The 15,150-nt window shown below is 46.2% G+C and overlaps 1 protein-coding gene across 1 annotated transcript in view; it reads right to left on the reverse strand.

The window, feature by feature from the left end:
* Nucleotides 1-4,269, reverse strand: part of Sfrp1 (secreted frizzled related protein 1) — a 43,386-nt gene extending 39,117 nt beyond the window's left edge. Inside the window, 2 exon segments of the mRNA XM_015506224.2 lie at nt 3,311-3,753; nt 3,832-4,269. Coding sequence (XP_015361710.1) covers nt 3,311-3,753; nt 3,832-3,944 — 556 coding nt within the window. The 5' untranslated portion in view covers nt 3,945-4,269.
* Between the last annotated feature and the right edge of the window lie 10,881 nt (nt 4,270-15,150).

Here is a 15,150-nt window from a genome sequence, read left to right on the forward strand (position 1 = left end):
CTGCCAGCTCCACACATTCACTGCAGCCCCTCTCGGTCCCTCTGGTCCCCTTGACAGTCATAGGCTCTGCACCCCACAAGGGTATTTTCCTCAGTCCCATCAATTACATTTGGACTTCATGAATTCCATGGAAAAAACTCCATGGGGCAGGGTGAACTCTGTGTGTTTTCAACATGGCTTTCCCTCATCTTGACTTTTCTTACAGCCAGACTCTGGAGCAGCTTTATCCAGAGAAAGAAGGAGGAATGTGTAATGCAATATTAATCTGCGCCTCCTCGTGTGTCCTTGGGGCCCTGCAGGCCCTCCTGGCAGGAGAAATCCTCCCAGGCTTTCTTTCGTCTGAGAGGTAGAAGTAAATCACTGTTTAAAAGTGTGTTTAAAGTCATGTTTAAAGCAAATGAACAGAAAAAGAAAAGGTTTTATATTTTATTAATTTTTAAGGGAGAGAAGAGGAGGAAGCCCAACACTGGGAATCAAAATTAAGTGAAATCTTTAAAGACAACACACACATACACACACCACCACCACCACCACCACCAGATCTTCCCTGGCCAGCTCATTGTGAGACAGAAAAGGAACACTAAGGAAGATTCTTGGGGAAGTGAGGGCACCATCACCTCTACAGTCCGACTAAAACATCCAGGCTGATTTAATGCACAACATGCCTAAACAACAACTAAACTAAATGTGATCACTCATACAATTTGAATCAGTAAAAACTGGCAGGAAAGGGGAACAAGTTATTGGCCTGGGAGTTAACAGGTCTAGTGTAAATGTAAGATTTAGAAATCACTTTCCTGGAAAAGGAACAATTGCCTTTCCTATAACAGAAGTTGCTGTGACTTAGGCATCTGCCTTTGGGAGGAAAAAAAAATCTTTTGAGTCATTTCTTAATATCAGGCTTATCCTTAATAACAAAGTGCTGGCCAAAACTGTATATGTCCAAGTATGTGAGCAGAAACCAGACTAATGTATGCAAATACAAGACCCGGCTTTTAAAATCCAGTTTTAATTTGAAAGAATAAAGGGTAAATGGAGTGTATCACAGTGCTTATTCTCATTCAAAAGGTTCAGTTTTTGTCCTGGAGCCACTAGCTATAAAGTTTTGAGGACTATTAGTTTGGTCTGTCTCAGCCTGACTCCTACACACACACACACACACACACACAACTTGCTCCTAGCTCTACCCTCAGCTGAGAGTCAATGGCCAGAAAGTCTCAGGGGAAGTCATGTGGGGCTCCCTCATACCCAGGGGCTGCAGTCTTGAAAGGAATGTGTGCCCTCTCAGGAGGACACTTCCCACCAAAATCACTGAGAAGAGAACAAGTCCACAGTCCCACTCTTGACTGACTGCCTCACAGCTTTTCTGTGTTGGTTCAGTAAAGAACTGGTCTTAGGAAAGTGACTACCTGAGCCCAGAGCAAGAAGGAGAAGACAAGCAGAACAGCAGCCACAGGGTAAAAGGCATTCAGAAGTCAGCAATGGCCAGGCATCCCTCTGCCACAGCCTTTTTGGAAGGTTGGGTTGGAGGATTCTTTTCTCTCATTAGCAGGCCCTACCTCATCTAGCCGCCCCCACCTCCACCTCGTCCTTAAGCATCATCTACTTTGCAAAACGCTATTCCTCCAGGGGTCTCCACTTTATGTCCACCTTCAGTCTCAGAAAGAGGCAATCATTTGTGGCCATGGGGAATGGATTCAGTCCAAGCAAAACTGACCACAACCTCTCAAGCATTGCAGGACTGGGATAAACCCCCAGCTGGCTGAGGAAAAGAAGAAGGAAAACCCTGCCGGCTACAGGGGATGGTTCTACACCAACAGAGCTAAAGGGCTTTGCTCTGGGTAACTGCTCAGCTCTTGCTCTCAAAGAGCTATACCCCACTGCACAAGATTAACCCTGAGAACAGAGGTGCCAGAAGTCAACATTTCAGGCAGGTTGACTCCTATTCTTCTTCCCACCCCCAGCGCCGGGGCCAGTGGTGTGGACTAGAGCCCATGCCACCCAATGTTGGTCACTTTGGACCCATCTTCCTCCCTAGAATAAACAAGAGTATTCAAACTTTGGGGCAGCCCTCTTCCCACATCTCTTCCAAAGTGAGGTGACCACTCACCCCTCTTTTTATCATCAACAACAGAGGTAAATAATACTGAATACTTCAAGATAAGCTAAATTCTCCCCACTCCTCAAGGAGCCCTCAAGATGCTGGCCCCTGTGCTAAGCATACCTGGGGCATAGCTCCCCCATCCTAGATTATCTGAGCCTTAACTCTGCTTTAGAAGAATTCAGGGTTGGATTCACTCTTATAAAAGGCCCAAGGCTGGGTTTTGTTTGTTTGTTTGTTTGTTGTGGGGTTTTTGGTTGGTGTCCCCCCACACACACCAAAGGGGAAAAAAAATCTTTTTTTGTTCCCATTAGAAAACTGTCCTTTAAACGGGAGGGGTCTCTGAGAGGAACCTCAGGTCCCTGGAGCTGTTAAGAATTTACAAAGCCCAATTTGCAGCACCCACTCCCCGTGGAGGAGATGAACAATGAGCTAATTACATTTTTATCTTTCTAATTACCTGAGGATTTGTGTAAATGAGAGAAGCAGGGGGTATGCAAGGATGATGGAGAAGAGATTTTCTACTTCCTAAACCTCCCAGATTCGGAGCTGTTACCTGAAATGGGGTGAAGAAACAGAAATCTCCAGTTTCTAAACTTTTTTTTTTCTTAGCCAGTTCTACAGCAGCCCTAGGATTACTTGACTGAATCACCAGCTAAGGAAAGAAGTTTTTGTTTGAATCCTCTTGGAACCTATGAAAATATAGCTGCACCTAGCATTCTCCCAACCTTTCTGGGCTTTCTACATTTGAGTTTGGGGGTTTCCTACCCAATTTCCTGATTAGGATGTTTAAAACTTTGGATGGGGGCTTGGTACCCTCCCAAAAGAAAGTAGACCTCTCCTTTTTACTGGAAGGGTAATGCTTTGTTTCAGGTATGGAAAAAGAGACTGAATCCCAAGAAGAGCTGCTTCAGGGACCGGACCAAGCCTCTGCGGAGTCTGAGGCCCAGAGCCACCGCTCCTAAGCAAGCCACACCGGGCACCTGGGTCTCGAGAGACCAGAGCGACACTTCGGGCAGAATAGGCGCTTTTAAGAGTCAGTAGGCATACCTTCAGAGCAACGTCTAGCAGCACATCTCAACTACAGGGAGGAATGGTGGGACGGGGTGAGCTAACAAGGGCTCTAACGTCGCCCCCGCTTAAATCCTGGAGGATCCCGCGGATAGCGCCCGCTCAGGACACCGGGCTCAAGGGAAGGAACGCCCTTACCTTGAGGCTTGGAGGCTTCGGTGGCATTGGGCGGGGTCATAGCGATACAGACGTCTCCTTCGGGGAACTTGTCACACTTGAGCATCTCTGGCCAGTAGAAGCCGAAGAACTGCATGACCGGCTCGCACGAATCGCGCACGGCCTCGCAGAGCCAGCGGCACGGGTAGATGGGCCGGTCGAGGCAGACCGGCGCGAAGAGAGAACAGAGGAAGACCTGGGTGCCGATGTGGCAGTTCTTGTTAAGCAGGGGCACCCAGCTGCTAGCCTGCTGTTTCACCTCGGCCATGGTCTCGTGTTCCAGCAGGTTAGGCAGCACCATCTTCTTGTAGCCCACGTTGTGGCACAGCCGCAGGTCCACTGGGATGTCCACGCACTGAGGCGGCTTGGTGTAGAAGCGCCCGCTCTGGTACGAGCCGATGTCCGACTGGAAGCTCACATAGTTTCTTTTGTCTTCAAGGAAAGAAAAATCTTCCTAGATCTGAATCCTAAGGAAACTGGTCCTCCTTGCTTTATACAGAGACCATGGAGCATAGGATTTTANGGCCGTGCCCGCGGCCAGAAGCCCCGCGGCCAGCGCCAGCAACACGCCGGAGGCTGCCCAGCGGCGGCCCCCTGCGCCGTGCCCGCTGCCCATGCTGGCTCAGAGCACTAGCTGCCGCGACGTCGGGGCTGCCTGCGCTACCTTCACGCGCGGGTCCCGCCGCAAACTTTCCGGATCTCCAGGGACAAAAGGAGCCGTCCCCAGCCCTGCCCAGCACCGAAGCCGCGCGCTCCTGCCTGGTCTCCAGCCAAGACGGCCCTCTGCCTGCCGTAGGCGCTGTGGCGGGAGTTCTCACCGGGAGCGAAGCGCAGCGCGGCGGACCAAGTGCGGTCCCGGCTCCCAGGAGGCGCAGCGGACTGCAGGCGGGCGCGCGACACCTCCTCCCGAAGCCGCAGGACTCGAGTGCGCCGTGCTCCAGTGGCCAAGCCCTCAGAGTCTTCCCGCGCAGCCAATCAGCTCCCGGCTGCCGCGAGCCGCACTCATTACCCTGTCAGTCACCAGCACAATTAACCAATCGCTTCACGGGCGAAAGGATTTGGTTTACTAGAACTAGACATAGGTCAACACCCCTTAAAAAGCAAAACCAAAAAATTAAATAAATAAATAAAAGAAGAAGGAAAGACGAAAGAAAAGAAAGAAAGGAAAAGTAAAGAAAGTAGGGTGGGGGTATACATAGAAGTGAGTAGTGGATAAAGAGAATGTTTAGTTCTGTAGTTAACTTGGGCCAGTTTGGGGAAAAGCAAAGAACCTTAATGGGTCTTACAAATTCATGAGATTACAATTTTTTTTTTAATGCCTTTTCCTAATTTTCTAACAACTCACCAGACTAGCGGCTCTGCTCCAAGGTTTTGTTCTCTGTAGCAACAACATAAAGACCGGTCTTTTCTGGGCTGAGAATTGGGAAGGCTGAAGTTGAGGGGTGGGGGCTGCTTTTAAATCCCCAGTGTGTTCAGTTGGGCCCCCGTGAAGATGAGAAGGTGGCATTTGGTGTTTGCTGCATTTAAAATGCAATATCTTCCCTGGTGGGACAACAGGATGGCGGTCCTCAACAGCACCCCCAGCAGTGGGTAAAAGTTGCTCAGTATGGTGGGAAATATTGCTCACAAAATTGTTAGCTTCGAGAGGACAATTTTTTTAAGTTTTAAAATGAAGTTTAAAAACCCTATTCAAGCCCCAACCCAGCTGACAGCATGTCTATGTGTGCAGGCATATACACAGTGACATGTTTGTGGTGTCGAAAGTCAAAACATTAAAAACACATGTGCACCTATCATTGTGGCTTGTGTAAATAACAAGTCATGGCTTCGGCACACATGCTACATTCAGACCCAGTCAAGGAAGCTTAGGTCAAAACCAAAGGTCCCCCACGAAGGCAGAAGCCAAGAGAACAGTCTGAACAGAAACACGCTGTGCTAGTCCCCAAGAACAGAGTCTTGGGCTGGGGCTGTAGCTCAGTGGCAGAGGGTTTGCCTCGCACATGTGAGGCACTGGGTTGGATCCTCAGCACCACATAAAAATAAACAAATAAAATAAAGACATGCTGTCCACCTACAACTACAAAAAAAAAAAAAATTCCCAGAGTCTTGCTGCCTTCCTCCACCTCCAAGTTCCTGGATATTCTTTGTATGTTTCAAACATTCCCCTGATAATAGTCAAGCTCCATAACTGAGAGGGTGAGCGTAAATGATCCCAGGGGCAGAAGACAACGGTAAACATTTTGTGAAGTTCACTGGTCTCCTTGTCAGTGTCCTTAAGTGTGGGAAGAGGGAAGCTGATGATGCTAAAAATCATAATGAGCAAAGGGATACTACCCCATGTGGCAAGTGAGCTTCAGATTTTAGCTCTCAAGACAGAGCACCATGTGAGGGGCTGCCTTGCTGGGCCAGCTTGTTTGTAAAGCTCTCAGGGAAACTTGCTTTGGACTCTGCAGACCTAATTTCATAATGGACAGATTCCAAGTACAACAACTAGAGTTTGTGAAGAAGCAGGGCTATTTTCTTAAAGGAAACATGCCCATACAGAGGTTGTATTTACATGATGTACTCAGGAAGCATCTGTGGATGGTCAACTTTGCTGTTCTCTCTAGGACAATAAAAGCTGACCCAAAGCCAGAAGGGCAGAATAGGGGGAAAGACAGGGAGAATACAGAGCAACACTTTGGATGCCCAAGGGTTAATCCCAAGACAATTAGTAATGCTCAGCCTGAGGAGCTATGGAAGACATTCCTCACAGAGAATAGACCGCAGGAGACCAGGCAACTGTGTCTCAATTCAAGGGGCATTTAGAGAAAAATGCTGTTTGGTAGGGGGTCCTTTTCTCTCCTCAGGACAGGCTCTCAGTTCTGAGCCAAATGTGTCTGTTTACTTACTCACTGGAAAGATTGGTGTTTGTAGATAACATCCTCTCACCCTGAATCCAGACTAAGCTGACAGCCACACGGCCCCCACACACTATTGACACAATTTTCCCAAATGGTAGGAGGACTTTCATCAATCAGCCATTAAAATTCTGGAGACCCAGAGAAAATTCGTTCTGGAAATTCATCCAGGTAACTGCCTCCACCAACCCTGAAGTCTCTCAATGCAGGAGTTGCTGTTACATATCCATTCATGGGAAAGCCCAGCATGGATCTGGTCACCCACATTGACACTGATCACCCCAGTGCCCAACCCTCTTACCTCATCTCCTGAGGTCTTCCTACTTCAGATATGAGTCTCGCAGGGCTCTGCCTGGGACACAGTTGTCTCTAGGTCACATAGGGAGTATTAGTATTCTTAGACACCAGAATTCTAATTCCAGTACATTTCTGGTTCCTTATAAGACTCAACTGAAAAGAGAGAACTGTAAGTTCCATTATTAGAACAGACTCTAATCCATTCCCAGGATTTGAACTACTGTCAAGTTCATATGCTGTATGTAGCACCCAGTGGAATAGGCTGATGCCTTTTTGTGATTTAGAGGTGCATACGGTATTTTTGTCCTTTTTAACAGTATCAGAACTTTACACTTTGAATCCAGTCTTCCTTTCTCTAATGGTGTGTGTGTGCGTGTGCACATGCACACACAGGAGAAAGTTCTAGAACAAAGACTAGAAGTTCTAGAACAAAGACTCAGTTCTAGAACAAAAACATGCTATCGACTTGACACACATCTCCTAGAAACCATGGTTCTTGAGTATGAGAACTGTGGGACAAGAGAAACTCAGGCTTCCCTGTTTCTCCAATAGTTTAAATGAACCAGGGAAAAATAAAGTTTAAAACTTAAATTTCTCATTTTGAAAAAGTTCTGATTTTCCCACACTGCAAGTTTGCAGTAGATGAACATTGGAAGTGCATTCTCTGTTGCTTCACAGAACCAGCTTAAGGAGGTATTCTTAGTCTCCCATCGCTTGAAGCTGATTATCCAGTCAAGCAGGGTCACCAGGAGCCTCCCGGTGCCAATCTGGTGGCCTCTTCTTGAATAAAACTGAGAGGGGAGGAGCCTTCCCAACCCATTGCTCCTATTCTATTCTATTATCATATCATCAGTGACTTTTGAACACTCTCCAAAGATACACTCAGCATCCGCTCCATCAGCCAGCAGCATTACACCAGGACAAAGGGGCTTCTGCCTGTGGTCAGGGATCAGGGTTGGGGGGTGGAGTGCGGGGACGTGGGTCTGGCATAAGACAGAGAAAAGCATTCTGGCCCAGAGTCAGGAAACAGGAGGTATGGCCTCAGTTCTGCTCCTAAGAGGCTGGACAACTCTGAAGAAACACACTCCATCCCTCTGGCTTTAGAATTCTCCAAAACATAGCTATTCATGCCTGTTCTGCTGTCTCCTGAAATAATGGGTGTCAGTTCTCAGCATCTAGGCACACATAAGGTGCCCCATCGGGCTTTCAGTTGTTTGAAAAGCTTAATTTGGTACAAGATGCCATGAAGCTCAGCGATGTTCTTAACTGGACATCTTTTCTATCCCACCATTGTGGTCAAGCAATCTCAAGCCCCCCGACTTGTTCAGGAACTGATCTGACCTGCTATTGGGCTTTGGGAATGTCTGGGAAGAATCTTAAAAAGTTGGAGTGGAAGGCAAACTCCAATCCACCTCTTCCTATGTAAGAGTTCCTCTGTCCCATTTTTGATGGAGGATAGCTTAGCATCACAGCTGCCATCACTGGACCCTTTTGCTTCTTTAGAACATGGACACCACATTGGAGCAATCCACCAGAATGTTCTTCCTTCCCTGGAGAGAAACTGTACCCTGTAATGGCTACTCATGAGACTATCCATGCATTGGTTCCTACTCTCATCTACCAGAGTGGCCTTGAGAAAATGCGTTCAGCCATGCCCTTAATGGTGAGGCCATGATCACAGTTTCTGCTTCTCTGCTCAGATGGACATTTCAACCCACTCTCCAGATGACACTTTGTCAAACTGGGCTTGACAATTTTCATTCATTCATAAATATAGTCATTCACTTATAAATATATATTCTATTATCATATCATCAGTGACTTTTGAACACTCTCCAAAGATACACTCAGCATCCGCTCCATCAGCCAGCAGCATTATATTATCTTCCAGGAAGGAGAGATCTAAAAGTAAAAGATATAATTTTAACATGATTTGTAAACTAAAAACAAAGCTATCTAACTGGCTACTTCTCAGATTCAAACCCTCATAGACTCTTGGACGGTTCCACAGGACAAAGCCCAAACTCCAGTAGGATTTCAGGATCTTACTCTCCAAAGTCTCTCCGCCACCTCTTACCATCCCAGTCTCCAGTCTCAAGGAAATACTTGCACTTCCCCAACCTACCTGCTTCTTTCTTGCTTCCCATCTTTTCTATGTACTATTCTTCCATATTGTTTTTTTCTGTCTCTAATACCCTCCATTTCCTTTATACAAACTTCTTCTCATAGAATTCATGAAATTAGCAAATAAAAATATAAGGTTCCCAATAAAATTTGAACTTCAGATAAGCAATGAAAAATTTACAGTATAAGAATGTCCCTTGCAATATTTAGGACACTCTTATACTAAAAATTTATTTCTTATTTATCTGGAATTCAAATTTTACAGAAGCCCTATATTTTTTCTGTTAAACTCACCTATTCCTCCTTCTAGCATGGCCTCCTCCAAGCAGACATGCCTGGTTTCCTCTGTGCCCATCACTTCCCTCCTCCATCCTTAGTCAAATTAATAGCCCTCTTTCCCCTGTGCTCAGAGCCTGTGCACACATCCCTATAGCACTCAAACTACATTTTATAACGGCTGACTTCTTAGTATATGCTATGTGACTGTGAGCTCTTAGAGAGCCAGGACCTTGACTTATTTGATCTGTTCCATGCCTGCATCCCCAGCATCTAGCCTATTGTATATATTGAATGTTCAATAAGTACATATAAATAAATATGTAGTAGACGGAGACAAATATGCGAAATACTCAGGCTCATCCATGTTTTGTACTTCAGCATTGGTTTTGCACTGAACGTCTTGAGAACCAAGACAATAAGTAAGCAGAAATAGCTCACATAGTTTCTTTTGTCTTCAAGGAAAGAAAAATCTTCCTAGATCTGAATCCTAAGGAAACTGGTCCTCCTTGCTTTATACAGAGACCATGGAGCATAGGATTTTAGTACTGGCTCTCTTTCCACACCAGAGCTGACCTGTGAACAGGGGCCATATCCAAGTCACTTCTTTCCCCACAGGGCCTGTACCCTGTACCCAATGTAGTAGGTTGCTCAGTGAAAGATGGGAAGTGGGTGGGCTTAGGAATGCACCAGCCATTTCTAGGAGGAGAGCAGAGCTTCCTGTAAATTCTTCTTGGACAACTCTTCCCCCAACCCCCAGTTCAACACTATACAAAAACAGGCACTAGTACCTAGAAGTCTGGGGTTTCTGGAAGCCTCTGACAGTACCTGGAAGTGAAGAACAAGAGAGGGGGTTCCAAGATGCAACACCTGGTTGCCACATCTGGGCTTCAGGACCTCAAAGCTTCATTCAGACTCTACAGAGCAAGAGAGAAAGGCCTTTAGGAAACCCCTTCCCCAGGGAAATGAAGTGAAGTGGCACATGCTTTGGAGATGGGAGGCCAATAAATCTGCCAGCATTGCTGCAGGACGGGCAGCAGCCCAGCACCAGGAAAAATTCCCCAAAGAGCCCCATGCTTATTTATCTAACCCTTCATGGCAAGCACACCAGACAGTCCACTGCCTTCCTGTAGGATTTGAGCAGAAAAATAAATAAATGAGGTGCTGGCAAGACGGGGTGCCCATCATCACTCTCCTCCCCCACAGGGGAGAACCCTTCAGCTCCATGCCTGATGCCCTCACCCTCAGCTGAAGAAGCACCCATGCCCAACATGTCTGCATTCAGTGGTGCTACAGAGCCTCTCCTGCCAGCTCTTCTTTGCCTGGATAATGCATCTACCCTTGGCGATCTGGAGCATCACTTATCTAGGTTAAGGCAAAGTCCCCTGTTGAACAGCAAGCAGCCTGCCTTTCTGCCATCTTTCCCAGTTTGCACCCTATGTGTATTATCACAACTGGGCACAAAAAGCCTCTGAGCTAACAGAGAGTTTCAGTATTTCTAGCTGACAGAAGAAGACACAGAGGTTCAGTGTGGTAGGATCCTAGGCTGGCAGTCTACCCACCAAAGCACTCTGGTGTGAAACAGGCTTAGGAACACAAATCTTTGGATTCTAATTCCTGTTGACTTTTTAATAGACCAGATTGCCTTTGTTCAATGCCAGTCCCTGGGGAGAAAGACCTGGAGCACCTTTGACAGTCAGTCACATACTATTGTGAATTCATCCAGAAGGTTACAATGCTTTTTGAAAGAGGGGAGGGTGGAGATACAGGACTGAGGTTGGGCAAGTGCATAAGAGTCCTGAAACTGTGGGTCCTGGGATAGAAGGCAAGGAGGAAAACGTAGCACACACCTGCAGGACTGGAAGTAGGAGATTTGGGACTGCTGCAGGGAAGGGTGCCTATCCTGTGTCACACAGGGGACCCCAGTTCTCTGGACAAGCAGCTGCCAAGAAACTCAGTATAGCTGACCTGCCAACATGGGGAGGCCCCAAAGAACTGTTCTAGTTGTGAAAACACTGAAAGAGGGCTCTGTATATACCCATGAGAGAAAGATGGGGCAGTATGAGAATTGGTCCAGGATGGATGCCAAGAGGTCTCTGGTCCTTTCTAGAGCCTGGAGATTTTGAGAATTTCGGTCTTTTCAAAAGTGGTAATAAAAATATTTAAAACCTAATATAACATGGGAACCAACCCATTGGATTGTAGAAAGACAAATGTCACCTTCGAGCCTGGCAGGAGCGTGCCAGGTAGGCCCAGCACTGGGGCTGCTCTTACAGAGATGTGAAGTGGACATGCAGTTTCTAGTCTCATGCCTCTGCCTTGCCACCAGGCCTGTATTCCCAGTCAGTGTCCAGGACTCAGCTAACCACCTGTCTCCAAAGCCTTCCAGCTAAAATAGTCAGACTCTGTATACCCCAGACATGACGGTCATCAGAGATCTTCTCTTCACCTTTTGCTTGCTTACATGTCTCGAGTTCTTCCAGAAGTTTCTTGAGAAACTATATATTTTTTATCTTTATACTTCCAGCGTAGCCATATAGCAGGTGTGTAACAGACACATACTCACTAAATAAGCTGCCTTCTCAAGACCAGTCTTATGGTCAGGCATGGGGTGCGTGCCTGTCATCCCAGAAGCTTGGGAGGTTGAAGCAGGAGGATCACAAGTTCAAAGCCAGCCTCAGCAACCTAGTGAGGCCTTAAGCAACTCAGCGAGACCCTTTCTCTAAATAAAATACAAAAAAGGCTAGGGATGTGGATCAGTTGTTGAGTGCCCCTGGGTCTAATCCCTATTACCACCCCCCCCAAAAAAATGGTCTTATTACCCAACTCTGTCCAATGAGAAGTGAAAAAACATTTTTGAATAGACAGTCTTAAAGGACATGCACCTAGACTCTTCTATCTTCTTGCCTGGAATTCAGATGTGATATTAGAAGGTATCCCAGTTATCTTGCAACCATGAGACTATAACCATGAGTATAAATGCCTACACACAAGTGTGGTGGAACAGAAAGACAGAAAGAGCCTAGGTCACAAAGAATCACTGTACCAGCCCTGAGCTGCCTACCCTTACATTGTTAGATGAGTTGCACAATCTTCCATGCTTACTTCTTTAAATCCACAGTCATTTGGGTTTTCTCTTTCAGGCAAAAAAAACAAAACAAAAAAAAAAAAAAACACCTAACCCAAATAATTTAGGGACTCTGGCAATAGTCAGGAAACTCAAAACTGAAGGATCAATTTTTACTATCTCCTAGGACTTTGCTATTCAAAGCTTAGTCCTCAGTCCAGCAGCATTAATGTCTTCTGAGAACTTGTTCAAAATGCAGATGCTCAATCCAGACCTTGCATTTTAATAAGATTCCTAGGTAAATTTGGTGCATATTAAAGACTGAGAAACATCATTTTGGGAATAATCTACTGTGTTTCTGGAAATCTGTACATCTTTGTTTTGATTCCTAGAACATCCTGTTCTGAGTGTTACTGTATATGTCAATGCTTGGACCCATGTATTACACTGTGTCCCTCTATTTAGCATACCGTTGGTGGATCCTGTGGAGCCCCACTTTTCAGAAGAGGAGATTTAGTGGTGTAGAGGTTCATCAGCCACCCAGGTACAGAGCATTTAAACAATCAGATGAAATCAAGTTCTCAAGCAGAAAGAGGGGACAAAGCAACTCTCTTTTCTTAAGGAAGTGCCTCCCCGAGGCCCCTCTGAGCTGCCAGGAACCCCACAGACCTTTCTTTCTTCCCCCCACACAGAAACATAAGCAGCTGTGTATCTGGAGGCTTCTGTAATGAAGCAGTTTCACACTCTATCATATTTAATATCTGTTGCTATACAAACATTGCCTTTTATCAAATCCTTCTAACCCTAATGTTACAAGAAAGCTTTAGTTCCCCCACCCGGAAAAACATAATTTGTCCATCAAGCCCTTTTGTTCTTTCTTTATTTTTAACTGTAGTCTAGACCACCAAATTGCTTAATATGGAGCATAAAGCTCCATAAATAACAATTTCCCAAATAGAGCCTCTCAGTCTTGGAGTGTTTTCCAAGCTCTGCATTAACTCCTCCCGTGTGAAGGGCTTTCCAGCCATTTTGGTCCATAAATGTATAACCAGCTGCTCCTTAAATTGCTGCATAATCCTCACCACCATCACTTATGTTTTCTTTTACTGCCATTATCATCATCATCTTGACAGCAGAGTAACTGCTCTTTCTGGAGGGTGAAATGCTCTACATCCTGCATGATTTTAACTCATCTAAATTCCCAGCTTTGGGGTTTTATTTCTATCCTCACCCCAAGGAAATTGCCTCCTCACAAATAGGTATTTTAGATTAGAGTTTAATTCCAGGCTCCCTTTTCTCCAGACATAACCTTGGCCTACGGCTGGCCCTTTCTGAGCTATCCTCTCCTGGAATGAATCAACAAGTACACATTGATCAACCACATAGTGTGTCCCTGGTCCTATACAGGGTCGTGTGGGGAGAAAGATCTCTATAATATACTCCCTAACTCCAAGAAGCCTTGGGGTGTGGAGGAAAGAAATACACGAAAGATAACAAGGAGGCAGAATGTGTGGAACAAAGGGTTAAACGGGGCAAGTGAGAGCAGGGAGTACACACCCACCTTATAACTAATCATAGTCACTAATCAGTGACTAATCACCTTCTGATAGTCAATGTTACAGTATGATCTTGAATGTCTCCCAAAGGCCATGTGCTAAAGATTGGGTCACCAGGGTTGGGATTGTGGCTCAGTTGTAGAGTGCTTGCATAGCACGTGTGAGGCACTAGGTTTGATTCTTAGCACTGCATAAAAACAAATAAATAAAAGAAATTTTTAAAAAAAGATTGGGTCACCAGCCTGTGGCATCATTGAGAGGTGGTGAAATCTTTAAAAGATAGGGCCCAGTGGGAGGAAGTTAGGTCACTGGAGGCATACCCTTGCAAGGACCCTGGACTCTTCTTCTTTCTCTCTGTCTCTCTCTCTCTCTCCCTTTGCTTCCATGGCTCCACCACATGCTCTCCACCATGATTTGCTGCCTTGCCATAGGCCCCAAAACCACAAAGCCAGGCAACCAAGGACAGAAACCTCTGAAACCATTAGCCAAAATTCCCCTCTCCACCTTTTAAGTTGATTATCTCAGGTACAAACAGCTAATTAACAGAGTCAGCTAGGACAGTGCACTTTATCTTGGTGGATTCATCTGCCTTCCCCACTGCCCAACAGCAAGAGAAACTAGCAGACATCTTATGGTCATGGCCCAGAACAAACCCACAGGACACCACCTCACCCCACTGTGGCATTAGAGGAATAAGATTTTGATTCTGTTCAAATGGAAGGTAGTCTCTCTCTCTTTTCTACACTCACTTACCCCTCCATTATTTTGTCCAGCCCTCTACCTCACTCAAACTGTCCTCCACAAACAGGCCTTCAGCTTTGCTGATCAAAGTTTGGGTAGTTGTTGTCTCCCAAAGTTTGGGTAATTGTTGTCAATGAGAATAAGTACACTTGTAATAGATTTAAGGGTGTGGGGTGGGATACAGCCAGGCAGTGCTAATGTCCAAAAAAGGAAAGGAGCTCTGAAGAATGAGCTCACCCAATCCCAGAGCCAGGGAAGTCACACTTCCAATCCTCTGTCTTGTTAGGAAAGACACCTAAGCCCACAGGCTGCCGCACCCTGCCTTCCCTGCTTCCTCCCTTGGCCGAGTTTCCCTCCAGCTCTCCAAGGTAAGGGAGGTCCTGGATGGGGGCCTAGCTTTGCAAAATGCTGCAACCAGAGGTAGTGACCCAGAGATGCACACAAACCCCTCCTTTGTACTTAAAAGGCCTATGTGATAAATGGGCAAATGCAGGCTCTCCGTCTCCAACGCCTTCTCCCACTTATCTTTCACACATCATATTTCTCCTGGTCCAGGCATAACTGAACCCAGAACAAGAGATCTGCAGACTACTCAAAGCAAGACCCTCGACCCCCATGTCCTCTGGAGGAAGTATATTCCTGATGGAAAAAAATGATGCAGAGGAGAAGGGCTGCAAACCCAGGTTGCATGGTTGGTGTCTGTGCCCTGCAGAGCTGACCTGTGAGGGAAGACAGAGTGCAGGCAGGGGCCAGGGGCCCTGTTACATAGAAGCCCCTGGCTGCCTCCTGCTCTTCCTGGCCATCTAGGCTCCCTCTTCATCCTCTCTGTCCTGATACTCCTTTTCCATTCCTAGCTCTCTT

The sequence above is a fragment of the Marmota marmota genome, unplaced genomic scaffold (genome assembly GCF_001458135.2).
Source record: "Marmota marmota marmota unplaced genomic scaffold, marMar, whole genome shotgun sequence".
NCBI lineage: Eukaryota > Metazoa > Chordata > Mammalia > Rodentia > Sciuridae > Marmota > Marmota marmota.